At 39.1% G+C, this 13,852-nt stretch overlaps 1 protein-coding gene across 1 annotated transcript in view; it reads left to right on the top strand.

Annotated features, from left to right (window-relative positions):
- The window catches only part of CUBN (cubilin), a 155,117-nt gene extending 143,161 nt beyond the window's left edge, over positions 1 to 11,956 (top strand). The window contains exons 64-71 of the mRNA XM_005228854.4: positions 4,895 to 5,100; positions 5,959 to 6,121; positions 6,588 to 6,796; positions 7,442 to 7,589; positions 7,706 to 7,887; positions 9,010 to 9,175; positions 10,996 to 11,231; positions 11,633 to 11,956. Of these exons, the coding sequence (XP_005228911.3) occupies positions 4,895 to 5,100; positions 5,959 to 6,121; positions 6,588 to 6,796; positions 7,442 to 7,589; positions 7,706 to 7,887; positions 9,010 to 9,175; positions 10,996 to 11,231; positions 11,633 to 11,740 (1,418 nt within the window). The 3' untranslated portion in view covers positions 11,741 to 11,956. The remainder of the gene's footprint in view (positions 1 to 4,894; positions 5,101 to 5,958; positions 6,122 to 6,587; positions 6,797 to 7,441; positions 7,590 to 7,705; positions 7,888 to 9,009; positions 9,176 to 10,995; positions 11,232 to 11,632) is intronic.
- Positions 11,957 to 13,852: the final 1,896 nt, after the last annotated feature.

Below are 13,852 nucleotides of genomic sequence, written 5' to 3'. Positions count from 1 at the left end.
AATATATTGCACATTTCAGATTCATTACATTGTCATGGCTTACCTATGATTAGCTAATCTATTAAAATAATGAATGAATTATGGCTAATAATATATTTTCTTGATCTTATAGTCTATGAAAATAAGAACATCTGTAACAAGCTCAGAAGATGTGTTCATAAGTCATAATTTCTGGACTGTTTCTAAATGTATTTTGGGGCTTAGCTATAAAAATATGCATCAGCTTGAAATCTGACTAAATTTAGAAAGCACTTGCGGTGTTGAAATACATCTCTTCAATATCTCTGAAAAAAAATACAACCGTTGAGCTAAGGGATAGTCTACAAATGCCTCTCAGAAATGCCAGTTGTTTAATGTCTGTGACATTTCTTCTCCCAGAGCAAAATAAATAGAAGTGGTTTGCACACTGGACATACAAGAAGAGAGGCAGACATTTAAATAAGATATTTCTGACTGATCTGAAAAAACGAGGTGAAAGATTATTTTCAGACACAGTGACTACATACAGTTTTGTAGTGACTAAATGGTTAAAAACTGATGGGGTATTCAGATTAAAAGCACTTCACACACCTGCGGGTGAACTCCTGCTGGCATGAACTGTCTTAGCTTAACTGAAGTCAGTGACTTCTTCAGCTGAAAATCTGTACTCTGGTGCATATAAACGGAGGGTGAGGAGACATTTCTGACTCACATTGCAGGAGAGATCTGCAGAGGCCCGGGTGGCTGTGATGCCAAGTATGTTAATGGAGTATTAGAAAGTATTAGAATGAGGCCAGACTGCATGTCTGCCTCTGTTCTCCCAGAGAGGCGTTGAGGAGATGGATAGGATGGTATGTACCTTACAGTTTTGCAGAACTGGGGCAGGCTTGGCAGAGAGCATGTCTGGACTGTTATATTTGGGATCAGCCAATGGTGTAAGAACTTAAGAATATGAACTTTGTCTGACTGCATTTGTGAAATTCTGCTAAAGCAGGAGACTGGGGCTTTGCAGTCCTAAATGTCACTGCTGGTACCATTGCCAGGCCATCAAACCAGTCAGTGAACTTTTCTGCCTAATGGCTAGGCCAAGGACTAAAAAAATGAGTCCTGTGCTTTCAGAAGTCTTCTCCTGAAATGTTGCAGGCACCGTGGTCGTCAGGGCTGGCACTGGTGCCACGTGAAGTTGTGATGTCTGTACAGTGACTGCTAAACACAGGAACAGCTCAGCTCAGCGCAGCTTGCGAAGGTTAACCAACCTTCAGTATCAGCCATGAGATGAAGTACAACAGCACAGTTCCTCCCTCCAGCCCTATGTCCTTCTGAGCCCTGACGTTTGATGCCATGATCCAAACAATCTATGAGCTAATAATTACAGCCACAATTAGTCCAGCCACTCCTCTGCACTGGAAATAAGACCTATCAGGAAAGAAGCATTGGACTTGGCAGAGTAAATCTTTGCTGCTTCTGATTTTTAGTTCAGATGGAGAGAAGCCTAGAGTTCCCAGGGATGCTGGTAGGTGAGAATAAATGTGATTCAGAAGTCTGAGAGAGGAGTTTCATTACTAGAACAGTTCTTTCAGCTTTGCTGTCTTCTAATAGATGTTTGTGGGGCTCATTTAGTAAGAAGGGAAGGACATCAAAATTTGTTTGTTGTGTTTTGAAATGCCACGGGTTTAGTTGTTTCTGGTAGATTTAAAACTACTCAGTAGGCTCCCTTTCGTTGCATCCATACCTGTATAAATGAACCTTACCCTGGCTGTGCTTCAAAGGCAGACAGCTCCAAAGTTTCATCTTCATCTTCATTCCATGTCTAGAGGATGTAACTCTTAACAGAGAAACACGTGCTTGGTCTCTGCTGTAATTATTTTTATTTGCCACAGGGATCCTTCAATTCCTTCTTTTCTGAATGGTCTTTCAGTCTTTTAGTTTTGTTAATGCTTCCTACCAAAAGCAATTAGTGATGACAGTGTATGCCCTAGTTCTTCTGATAATTTGTGTTCTCTGGCAAGCTGTTTATGAGGAGGACAAGATTGCAATCTGATTTATGATGGCCTTACGATTTTTATTTTAAATAAGAAACCAGAAACCGAAAAAACACAGCCAGCCATGCGTCCCTCTGCCCACACACAAATTGTTCTATAAGGTACATTTATCAGTATTTTTATCAAGTTCAGCTTTTAATACCTAAGAGTCTGTTCTATAAATTAACAGACTTCTCAGCCCCAGGTTTTGCCTAAATTTTAGGTGCGATTTTTTTCTGGCTGTGTCAGCCAGTGATCAATATTATTCCATTAATGATCACCAGCAGGCTGGATGTCTACTATTTGGCCTTCTGTTCAGATGCGGTGCTGATTTTTAAAATTATAAACTGTGTCCTGGCTAAAATGCAGTGCAGTAGTGTTTCTCTTAGCATGAGTTCCCTCCTGTTAAGCAGTTGTTTTTTCATGTAGTTGTGGGTATTCCCTTTGATCTATACAGCTTCACTGTTCTGTAACTTTTAGTGACTGCAATGAGATGTAATGTTGATCAGTACTAAAAAGCAGCAAGATGGATAGATTTTTCAACAACGGCTGCTCTTTGCTCAGCTTGATGCAACACTACTTGATATCTGGTTGACTTCCAGTCTAGCTGTTATTTATAATGTACTGTCCTGTAAGCAGCTGACTCATCCCCAGCTGAGCAGGCTAGGCATTGTGAAAGCTAATGATGAAACCACATCTTTATTAACTCTAAGTCATACTTTTAGTTATTTTATCTCCCCTTAGATGCTATTACTGGCTAACTAGCTAAAATTAATTTTCTGATAATGAGGATTTGGCCTGTTTCTGTCTCTGGGAGGTCCATTTTATGTGCTGTATGCACAGTTTACCTACATTTGTGTTTTTGTCTTCTGAGCTCTCTTTACAGCAGCACCACTAACAGGCCAAGACATTTGATATCCAAAAAAGGGACAATCCAACAGCACTGAGCGCCTTCCTGTTGCATGGCTCTGTGGCAATTCCCTGACTCCTGTTGCAATGGTCTGACTGGCACCCCTGCAACTCTAACCCTGAAAAGGGTGAAGAGGAGCTTTTGTAAGGTGTCTGACCCATATATCACTTCTGACTCAGCGTTGCAGGGGTGGATGGTCACACTGTAATTTATGCCTAATGATTATGTGCTTAATGTTATGTTTAGTAGAAGGCGTCCAAAATGCTGAGCAGGAAACGGCTCCAACAAAATTGTTTCAGGAGAACTAAATAAATCATGCAGAAGGGTGAACCCAGAGAAAAATACAGTGAAACTGCAGTCTTAGGGTCCAGGCAACCTCCTGTCTGACATCTGCCTCCTTCCTAGACTATTTGTAAGAACATGATTTATTGTTCACATTTCTCCCACTGTTGTTTTCAGCTTCTGCAGTGGCATTAAAAGGAACACTAACACTTTCCCAAGTTTCTGAATTCATTACCAGCCCACAAAACTGGACTAGAATCTATTAATTCCTGACTTTTTCACTTTGTAATAAGTTTCTTCTATTCATTTTTAGCTATAGCAAAAGCTTAAATCTCATGTTGTTAAGATTTTGGTTTAAGCAAGCTTCTTTGTAGGGTGGAGTTTTTCCGGCTTTGGTTAGAGCAGGACAACAATTAGCCTTAGTCATTCTGGTTTAACCATTACAGTCTTGCAAGACAGGGTTCTCCAACCCTGGGTTACTGATGCAATCCTGAATGCTTGGATGCTGATTTTTCACCAGAGGGATCTTTTGTAATACTGTAACTTAAGTAGGGCGCAGTCTTGTATGACTGAAAGTATATCAGTGTGTTAGGGTTAAGTCACTGTACGTCAGCCAGACGGGCATATTTTACACACACAGATGAAATTCTGAAACTCCGCTCATGTTGCTGGGCCGCAGCTGTAGCTTCATTTATTACCAATTTCTCCTAAAGGGATTCGGTGTGGGAGATAACGGGCTGCTTGCAGTTACTGCTTTGCTCTGTGCTGTTTACAAGAACTCTTTCTCAGACTCAAATGCAAGAGTATGAACCATACTTTATTTGAATTCCTGAGTTAAAAGAGTGGCCAGGAGACCCCATGGAAACTGGGGAAGTAAGTAAATAAATTGATCAGATTTAATAGCCCAGTCCAACTTCTGGAAATCAAAGTACAAAAAACAAAGAAAGTAAAAAAGAAAAATCTCTTCAGAGAGACAGTATTTTTCGCTTGTTTGTAATTAGATGCGATAAAAGGGTTCTGATCTTCTAATAACGGCTTTTCTCCAAAAGTAATTTCTTTCAATGCGACTGAAAACGTGATAGGGTTCAGATTTTCACAGCGAGTAATTCCAGGACTTAGCTCAGTCTGTGGGATCCAAATAAAAAGCAGCTTGCTTTTCAGAGGGGTTGTAAGTTCCCACCAAGCAAAACACTTCCAGAAGTAAGTCCCTTTTAGCTAGATTCCTGAGTATGAGTCAGGGTCCCAGTGTCAGGCTGCCAAATTCAGTCCTCCCAGAACGGGTCGTATTGCCAAAATAAGCAACTCTACATTTTTAACCACATTTTCAAAGTCAACAACCCAGTGCCCCCTACTGTCCAAATATTCTTATTAGCAGGTAAGAACCACCGTTCTATTTAATTTCTGTCCTCTGTCTTCCTGCAGTCTCTTTTAAAAAAACCCCGTTGCTACATTTTCAAAGTGGATACTGATTTTATATGCAAAGAGAAGACACGATCTTAATTCACTCTACCAAATCTTAATTGTGATTCTTATCTATCTAACACTGTTTGTGTTGAAAGCCTTTTAATCATTCAGATGGTCTTTGTGAGACAGGACAGTAAAATTCTGAAGCACAGAAAAACGATGCTGGCTTGACATGAAAGAGTTGAATATTAAATAAATGCCAGGAATTACTTTTTGAAAGCTTCTGCTTCTTCAACAGGACCTCGGAATGGCTGTGGTGGTTACTTGACAAATTCAGATTATCGCTTTGGCTCTCCAGTCTCCAATGTGACCAGAAGATATGAGAAAAATCTGGACTGTGTATGGACCATAACTGCACCTGTAAACAAACTGATCAACCTCACCTTCACTTCATTTGTGCTTGAAGCACAGTCTGCTAAGACTTGCCGATATGATTATGTCAAAGTAAGATAGCTGCGTATTTTAACAAGAAAATATTAGTGAGATATAATCCATTATCCTCTCCTTGTAAAACTTCATTAATAGAAAACGGTCTTAAGAAGAAATTAAATTGCTTAATATAATTACATTTTTTTGTTGGGTTAGATTACTACTCTAGATGACATCTTGCCTTTCTGGAAACTAATAATAGTTTTGTCATTGTTATGGTCTTATGTCAAGCTTCTGGTCTTAGGCTGCCTATATAAATGAGTATTATTTCACAGAATAGAAACAAAACAAAACTCAAGCGCTTTGAAAGTAAACTTGCAGCTTCATTATCATACACAATTGCTTGAAAAGTCTTTAATCTGTAAAATTTTGAATAAGTAAGTCTTGATGCTCAATGCTCACCTGTGAAAGCTGTTTTCTTGGGGATGAGTGTAAAATACATAGGACAGCAGAACACTGCTAAATGAGATCCACCAAGGAAAATTATAGATCCTGTTGAGCATTAGAAAAGCTCAATGAAACTAGGAATTAATTCTACATTTTCTTGAATAATATCAACCTTTCTATTGAAGAGCACTTTGGGATTACATATAAAAAAGAAAACAGAATGCCAATTTAAAAGAGAATAAATTTTCAATAGATTTTCTGAGGCAGGACCAGCATGTTCCATAATGGGATTTACACTGTCCAACAGAATTAGTTACTATGGCAGTGAATAATTATAGTAATCAAGAACGTCCTATTAAAGCACAAGACCACCTACGGTGCTTTCAAGTGAAAGAAATTATAATGTCAGGAGGGGTCAGAGAACTTTATTTCTGTTTGTTTGTTGTGCCTAAACTGTTAGTGGCTTACATACTTTTCTTCTTTCAGCTTTATGATGGAGATAATGAAAATGCCAATTTAGCTGGCACATTCTGTGGATCTACAGTGCCAGCTCCTTTTATTTCTACCCGTAATTCCTTGACTGTGAAATTTGTCACGGACAATTCTGTGGAAAGGGAGGGTTTCAATGCCACCTACACCACAGTGGATCGTAAGTATACATATACATGTATGCATATATATTGTTGTGACTCTTTTGTGGAAATACGTATTCAAGTAATAAGTCATCAAAATTTGTTTTAGATATCGGTCTCAGGAAGGGGCAAAGACAGTCCTTAGCACAGCATCTAAAAGCAAGCTAAAATCACCACGGCTAGACCCCAAGACTCTTTGGTCTTGGCTGGTTGCAAGGGTGGCTGTCAGTCTGGAGTGCAAAACAGAACACTCACAGATTATTAACAAATACCCTGATATTGTAGGGAAAAAACATTTATTTGAGTTTTATGACGTGCATTGACACAGCATTAGCATGTGTTTTACTTATTTTTTTTTTGTTATTCTAGAGCCTCACAGGTAAATACAAAACTGCATTGTCCAGTGTAATTTTGTCCCATATATATTCTTCCCCAGTTGGAAAGGTTTTCACTCTACGATGCGTATATTACTGTTTTACACAGGACCATGTGGAGGAATATATAATGCAACTTCTACATCCCTGACCGCAACGTCTCCTAACTTCCCGAATGAATACCCACCATTTACTCTCTGTACTTGGGTCATCGATGCCCCTCCGCAACAGCAAGTCAGGGTAGTGGTAGAGGCCTTCCACCTCCATTCTGGCCAGGACTGTACTCAGAACTACCTGGAGCTCCAGGATTCACCAACAGTAAGAAATTTACTGGTGATACCATTCCCCATTCACATTCAGCTCCCTTCACTCTTTGTAAAGAGATGTGACACCCACCATTTGGTAGTAGATTAACTGGTGATTCTGTGCGAGGGCCACACCATGCCCCACTTAAGGTGTATTAACCGGTACAAAGACTTCATGGAAGCACACTATATAGACATTGAGTTAGACCTGGTAAGTGTTACACAGTTTTTTACAGTTGCACCAAGTAACAGAGCTGCCAAACTTAACACCCAGGAAATACTGCTCAACAGCAAGTTTTCATAAACTAATTGCACTTCCTTCCATCCAAGAACCATAATAAAAATGAATATTCATGCAAAGAAGAGTGTTTGTAAAAAGCAGCAGAAAAACCCTACTGTTATGTCCTTTGTGTTATATTAGCTGAAACCTTCTTTCCTTGATTCTTATTTTGGAATGAAAATACCTGTTACATTTGATTTGTTTCTCATAATAATTGAACCTAAATGGTGAGACAGTATTAATTGATTTCCATGAGAACTTTAAAATGTGATTGCATAACTGATATAGAGAGTGTTGAGAGATATATTCACCCAAAGTTCAGTAAGTAGAAAACCAAATTATATTACTAAGTAACTTGTGACATGTATTGAATTCCAGCACAGCCAAGGATCAGTCCATAGATTCTGTGGCACTGAAACTTTTCCAGTCCCTGAATTTTATTCTTATGATCGCACTGCCATCGTGACTTTCAAATCAGATGAATACATGATTAATAATGGAGTCAGATTTACCTATCAAGCTACAGGTAAGCTTGAAGAAATGTCTAAAAAGTCTACCTACCATTCTCTTTGTTTATTTCATACAGTGAAAAGCAATACAGAGATCTGAAATCTTTACATGTTTCTGGTTTTCTGTCTCAAGGATGCAGCAGAGTGTATAACCAGCCGTTTGGTTACCTGAAGAGCCCTGGTTGGCCTGGTCGTCACCCCAGTAATATGGACTGTTCTATCATTCTACAAGCTCCCCTGAATCACACGATTTCTCTCTTTTTCCATGCTTTCAGCTTGGAAGACAGCGTACAGTGTTCACATGATTTCCTAGAGGTATCAAACAAGTATACGTATTTTCTGGGCATGCGTCAAAATTTGCTGAATTCAAGGGAAATTAATAAGCTTGGATCAAATCTGAGCTGAATTGACATTAGGGACTAATTTATTGCTACAGATTTGTGGTGGAAGGGACTGAGATGTTACAGTAAGAGCTGAAACAATAGACACTATAGTAAGTGCAAAACCAATGAATAAACAGTTTCATCATCAGCTAACTCATCCTTACCTAGCTCTTGTTGATGTTACCCAGTTAACAGGGCAAGCTGGGGTAGTTTTCATCCAATATTAACATCTGTGCATAAACAGAAAGCCATAAATCTGAGTGCTTTCATTCCAGCAGTAGAATCCATCTGCTTGTTATTTTTCTTGAAAATAATTTTTTTTCCTAAAAAAGCATTTTTTCTTAAAAAAAAAAAAAAAAAAGAGCTCTAGTAACAAGTGTAGGATACTTGCAAAGGTATTTTGTGTCAATAAAAAGCATACCCTCCTACACAATCCTCACGCTGTCCTTTCAACCTTGTTGAAGCTTTCCCTGTTCACTGGTCAGATGACAAGAATCCGATGTCTGTGGCAGAATCATTATTTAGTTCTCCTTTCATAACCTCTTTACTTTCTCAAGAAATGGATCTGACCACCAGCATTATCGGAGCTCAGAAGAAAATCAGATTTAGTCTGAGCTATGTAATATGACCTGTGTTTAATGTGGCCAGGGAAAAGAGTGGTCTGTAGGGCAAATAATTAATCTTTTCATCTGGAATATTAAAATTTCTTATGAAAAGTAAAACATGGACTTGAATTGCAAAAGCACATCTTCGCTACTAGTCAAGTAATTTTTTTCGGTCAGGAGATGAACCACACCATAAAATTTAGCTACCTGTTTTTGATGAAACTTGTTCTGTGCAATTACTTACAAAACTCAGGCAGACTGGTTAATGGTCTCTTTTCCCTTCTATGCAAGAATATATAGTAGGAAAAATAACAGTATTAAAATTATAATTATGGTATGCATGCAAGTCGCTACATAGTTTGTGCTGTGCTTGTGTCCCTGCATAATTGTACTGGTATATAACAGGCATCGGGATTTAATGCTGACAGTGGGGTTTTTGTCCCTTGAAGGTCAGAAATGGGAGTGATGTGCAATCACCACTACTTGGCAGGTTCTGTGGAAACAGTGTGCCCAGTCCCATCTTCCCCCAAAATCACGTTGTCTACCTTCGTTTCAAGAGTGATATTTCAGGGGCTCGTGATGGATATGAAATTACTTGGACTTCATCATCAAATGGTAAGGCTGTAATTCCAAAGTAATATCACTTAGCAATTGTACACAGCAGGAAAATACAGAAATGCGGAATTCGGCCTGCTCGGTTTTCATCAACACTTAAGACCTTCCCAAGCACCCATCGCCCACCCCATTCAGTCACTGCAGAGAGGTAGATGTTCCTCAAGATGAGTGGGATGAGATCCATTTTATGTGACAGAAGCAATTCCCTTTCTCTAACGTTGACAACCTCAGATGATAAAGTCCACTTAGGATGAAGATCTGCCTCTTTCACTGAGAGGTCAGAAAGTATCAGTAACATCTGTCTGGGGATCCACAGAGTGGTCGTGGTGGTCAGCCTGCTCCATTAATAGTCCAGTTATGCCCTAGGATCTAGACACTGCTAAGCCTGAGGAGGACTGAAATTTGCCCCAGGAAAATAACCTACCTATAATGCTGTGTAGTGACGGTATCATAGGCACATTCATAAATGGCTTATGAAATGGCAATGAATAGCTGGGTAATAGTTTGTTCATGGCACTAAGTTGCTGGAAGTAGGGAAGCTCATGGTCAGTTGAAAAGTCCTACACAATAACCTTAACAGTATCGAGTGGCTTGGTGATGAAAAGAAAGATAAAGCTCAGTGTTGGAAAGTGTTGAAGAACGTGGGCAAAAAAAGACAATCCTAACTTTACTTACAAAAATGTGGGCTCTGAGTTGACTTCTAGTACTCAGCAGCAAGATCTTGAGGGTAAAATAGTTTCATGAAAACAAGAGCTCGCTGCTCACTAATAGTCAAGTAGGCTAACACAATACTAGGAATTGCTGGGAAGAGAGAACACATAGACAGTCACTGTATAAATCCATAGTTCAGACGCAAACTGAATGATGTGCCCGGTTCTGGTCTCCTCTTATAAAGAAACCAGTATAACTAATGGCTCAACATGAAAAAAGGCTTCTGTATGACATATGCTGAGCCTTTTCAATCTGGATAAGAAACTACTGAGGTCTATAAAATTGAGCAGTATTGGATGATAAATAATGATCAACGTTCATTGACGTTTCCCATAGAAGAACTAAAGGCCATCAGGTAAAGTCAGGAGGTGGTAGATCCAAACCAAACCAAACCAACCAGTTCTTCACACAGTATGCAGTTAAGCTGTGGAGCTCCTTCCCATAGGATGCTACAATTCTACATGAATTTGAGGGGTACCTGAAGAAGTTAACGGAAGACATCTGTTAAACACTATTAAGTTCAAAGATGCCATCTCTGGGAGCTGGAAGCTGAAAATTCTTGGAGACTGAGAGTAATCTGGGGCATGATCTGCACATGCTCACTCTTACTCTATTAACTTGCATTTCTCCCAGGGTATCTGCTTCTGCCCACTGTTGGAGATTTAATTTTGGTATAAATGAACTTTAGTTTACTTAATATGACTATTTTCTCTGAATTTGTCATCTGTATTTTTCTATCAGGTGAAGATGCACTACTTTTCATTGAAAGAACAGCCAAAAAGAATTTGTCTCTAGTTGAGTAGTTGGGAACTGAACTGACCAAGGAATAGACTTAAGGCTTTGATTCCTGTTTCAAAGACTTTTGGGGTTTTTGATTTTTAATATCCAGTGATCATCTAATGCCCACTGCGTACTCTTCTAAGGCTGCTGAAGCTAGAGCCTCAGTTTGTTTCTTATTGGAATAATGCTGTTATCCACACCCGTTGTTCCAGCTCCCGGTATCTCTCTCTGTTTTTCAGTGTTACTACTAATACTGTACTAATTCTACTACATCATGTAGTATCTTGTGAAACTAAGCCTTTTGGCTAATTAACAGTGTCTGTTTCCAGGATGCGGCGGAACATTATACGGCAGCACTGGCTCATTTGCTAGTCCCAACTACCCAGCAACGTACCAGAACAACACTGATTGTGAGTGGGCCATTACTGTGCCCAAGGGACAAATTGTCACAGTGAACTTTGATTTCATCAGCATCGATGACCTAGGGGATTGTGGTAGCAACTACCTGATCCTTTACGATGGGCCAGATGCCAGCTGTCCTCCAGTCGGGCCGTACTGTGGAATGGTATGTATCGCCTACTGTCTCTGACCCAGTAAATGGTTAAAACGAATATTTACCGTGCACATTGTCATGTGCAAGACTGTTTCGCCAATACTGGCATGAATTCCACATAGATGTGTGGAAGTGAAGGCTTAAGGGGTGTGCGGCACCTCAGAAGCTTTCCAGTGCACCTTACGGTGACATCTAGTGGGGGGCATCAAGATATTTTGCTCTGTATTTAGTATTTGTGATTTAAATATTTGTAATACCCTGAGGGAGAAATGCAACAGCAATCTCTAGCACTGACTTGAGGTCACTTCCCATCTATGATCCAATTTGTGCCTCATTTTTATCTCTCTGACTGGCTTTTCCATAGGATCTTGATGTTCTAAAAAGCTTTTAATTGTTCTTGTCTTTAATTTTAGGATACGAACATCGCTCCATTTACTGCTACATCTCATCAAGTGTATATAAAATTTCATGCTGAATATGTGACTTTGCCATCAGGATTCCATTTAAGCTGGATGAGCTAAAACACTCTTTATGAGAAATATATTACCATTCCTTGCTATATGGAAGAGACTTTAGATCATAAAATAAGTTTGAAATCTGGTTATGACAATTGCAGCTGAAGTAAGACCTTTTAAAAATTACTGTATGTGTAGTTGTTATGAATTTAACAATGTCAAAAAAATATGTACTCCCGTTGTACTTAAAATAAACTGTTATCTACCCAACTGGGAAAATGAGCTTTTGCTAGTTTTTGGAACATGGTTTTTTACATTCTGCTACATAATTCCAAAGTTTTGCATTTAGTGCTATAAAAAATGAATGAGCCAGGATAAAACTGAAACACAAAATATTCAAAATGAAGTTGTCCTTAATCAGTTCTATAGACCTACGTGGTTTTGTCCAAGGCATCTTTGAAAACGTTGAAAACATTTGAATGAAATCAGAAATTGCTAAAAAGTGGCCCCTGTCCTGCAGTCACTTACACAGAGAACTTTGCTGAAGGTCTTTCAGTAAGGCCGTGCATCGGGTAAAAGAACCTGGCTGGATAAGTACTCGAGCATTCACTGAAGTTTAACACAGTAAGGACACGCGATGGCATTAAATCTTAACCACATTAAGTAGTAATGTCAGCATCAGAGCCTTATGTTCAATATACATAAATACCTGTGATTACATTTATTGAGTTATATCTTCAAGCTTCAAAATCTGTTTTGCAACTGAATATAAAAAACTTGTGAGACTTTAGTAACTATGTCATCTTCCTATCTAAAAGTAACTAGTTCACCTTGTAGGCAACTTCCTAGACACTTAAAAAATAGATATAACTTCAGAATAGGGCAGACATAAATATATCAATTGACCTTTGACAAGAATTAGTTTTTCCCTTACCCAGGCTAACGTACATCATACATTAAAAATGTTGTTGGCAGGGTATACAGAGGATGCAGATTCCCACCATGGAACACTTTCTCTGACAACCCAGAACGAATTATAAGTTCATTTCTTCAATGTCACCCATGGTGGACAGGCAAGAGGAATTCACACTGCAGCAATCAGAATTCACACTGGCCTCATCAGAACTCTCACTTCGTAACTATTACAAAGAGTCACTTACAGGGAAGTAATTCCTTAACGTGATTGCTGCAATAATTAGTTATGACATGATATTGAAGTGTCAATGATATTAAAGTGTCAATGAGGTTCTAAAAAAATCTTGGAACTCTTTGAAGATTTCTCAGTGAATACTGAAAAAGCCATAATTCCACAAACATACAAAACTTTATAGTGGCTGAGAAGCCATCTTGGTTAAAATAAAATATAGAAAACACAAAACAGAGAAAAAGGACAAAAAAGTAGATGGCAAGCTGTAAAATACAACTCAAAATCACCTGGTAATAGGTTAGAGAGAAACCTGTGAACTCTTGCTGGCCAAAAGAATTAGACGTAAACCAGCATTTTTTAATTGTCCAAGGACCAAGAAAAAACCAGCTGATGTACAGGTGATGCTTCTGCTAACACGCTGAAGTGTAACATGGGAAAAAGAGAAATATCTGTATTTGGATCAAACTAGGAGACATCTATATCCTACTGAGCGGGTGGCAAAACAGAAAGTTTCTCAAATAAGGGAAGACCATATGGTGAATATAAACATTTTTGGTTTAGTGGCCCAGAAAACTGTTGCTGGGAGTCCACACCAAACTGATTTCATATTTGGAATCAAGGGACGATACAATCTTTGTCCATGAAGTTTACTTAAAACCCCATAAAAGGGATAGCAAGCAGTAAAGAAAACAAACATCTGAACCGCCTGCAGGTAAAGCTACATAAGCTTTAAAGATAGCAGTGGGCAAGCCACTGCAAATCCCGTCAAGCATGGCTTCAGCTGTTTGTCTGCAGGGATCAGGAGGATTTGATTTCTTCCTTGTGGGTGGCTGCAGCATGGGGCTTTGTGAACGTCCGCTGCGGTTTTGACCTTCCTATGAATCCCTGTGGATTTGGCGCAGTTGGTGGAGGGTGGAGAATCCCCTCGAGATCTGGCTGCTGTCTCTTGATGCTAGGTGGCTGGCGATGGAAGCATCAGATTTTAGTCAACAACCAGTTAGGCACAAACATTGTCATTTTCTGTCTTTCAC

This window comes from Falco peregrinus, chromosome 5 (genome assembly GCF_023634155.1).
Source record: "Falco peregrinus isolate bFalPer1 chromosome 5, bFalPer1.pri, whole genome shotgun sequence".
Classification (NCBI taxonomy): domain Eukaryota; kingdom Metazoa; phylum Chordata; class Aves; order Falconiformes; family Falconidae; genus Falco; species Falco peregrinus.
This window is presented reverse-complemented; position numbering and strand designations above follow the sequence as displayed.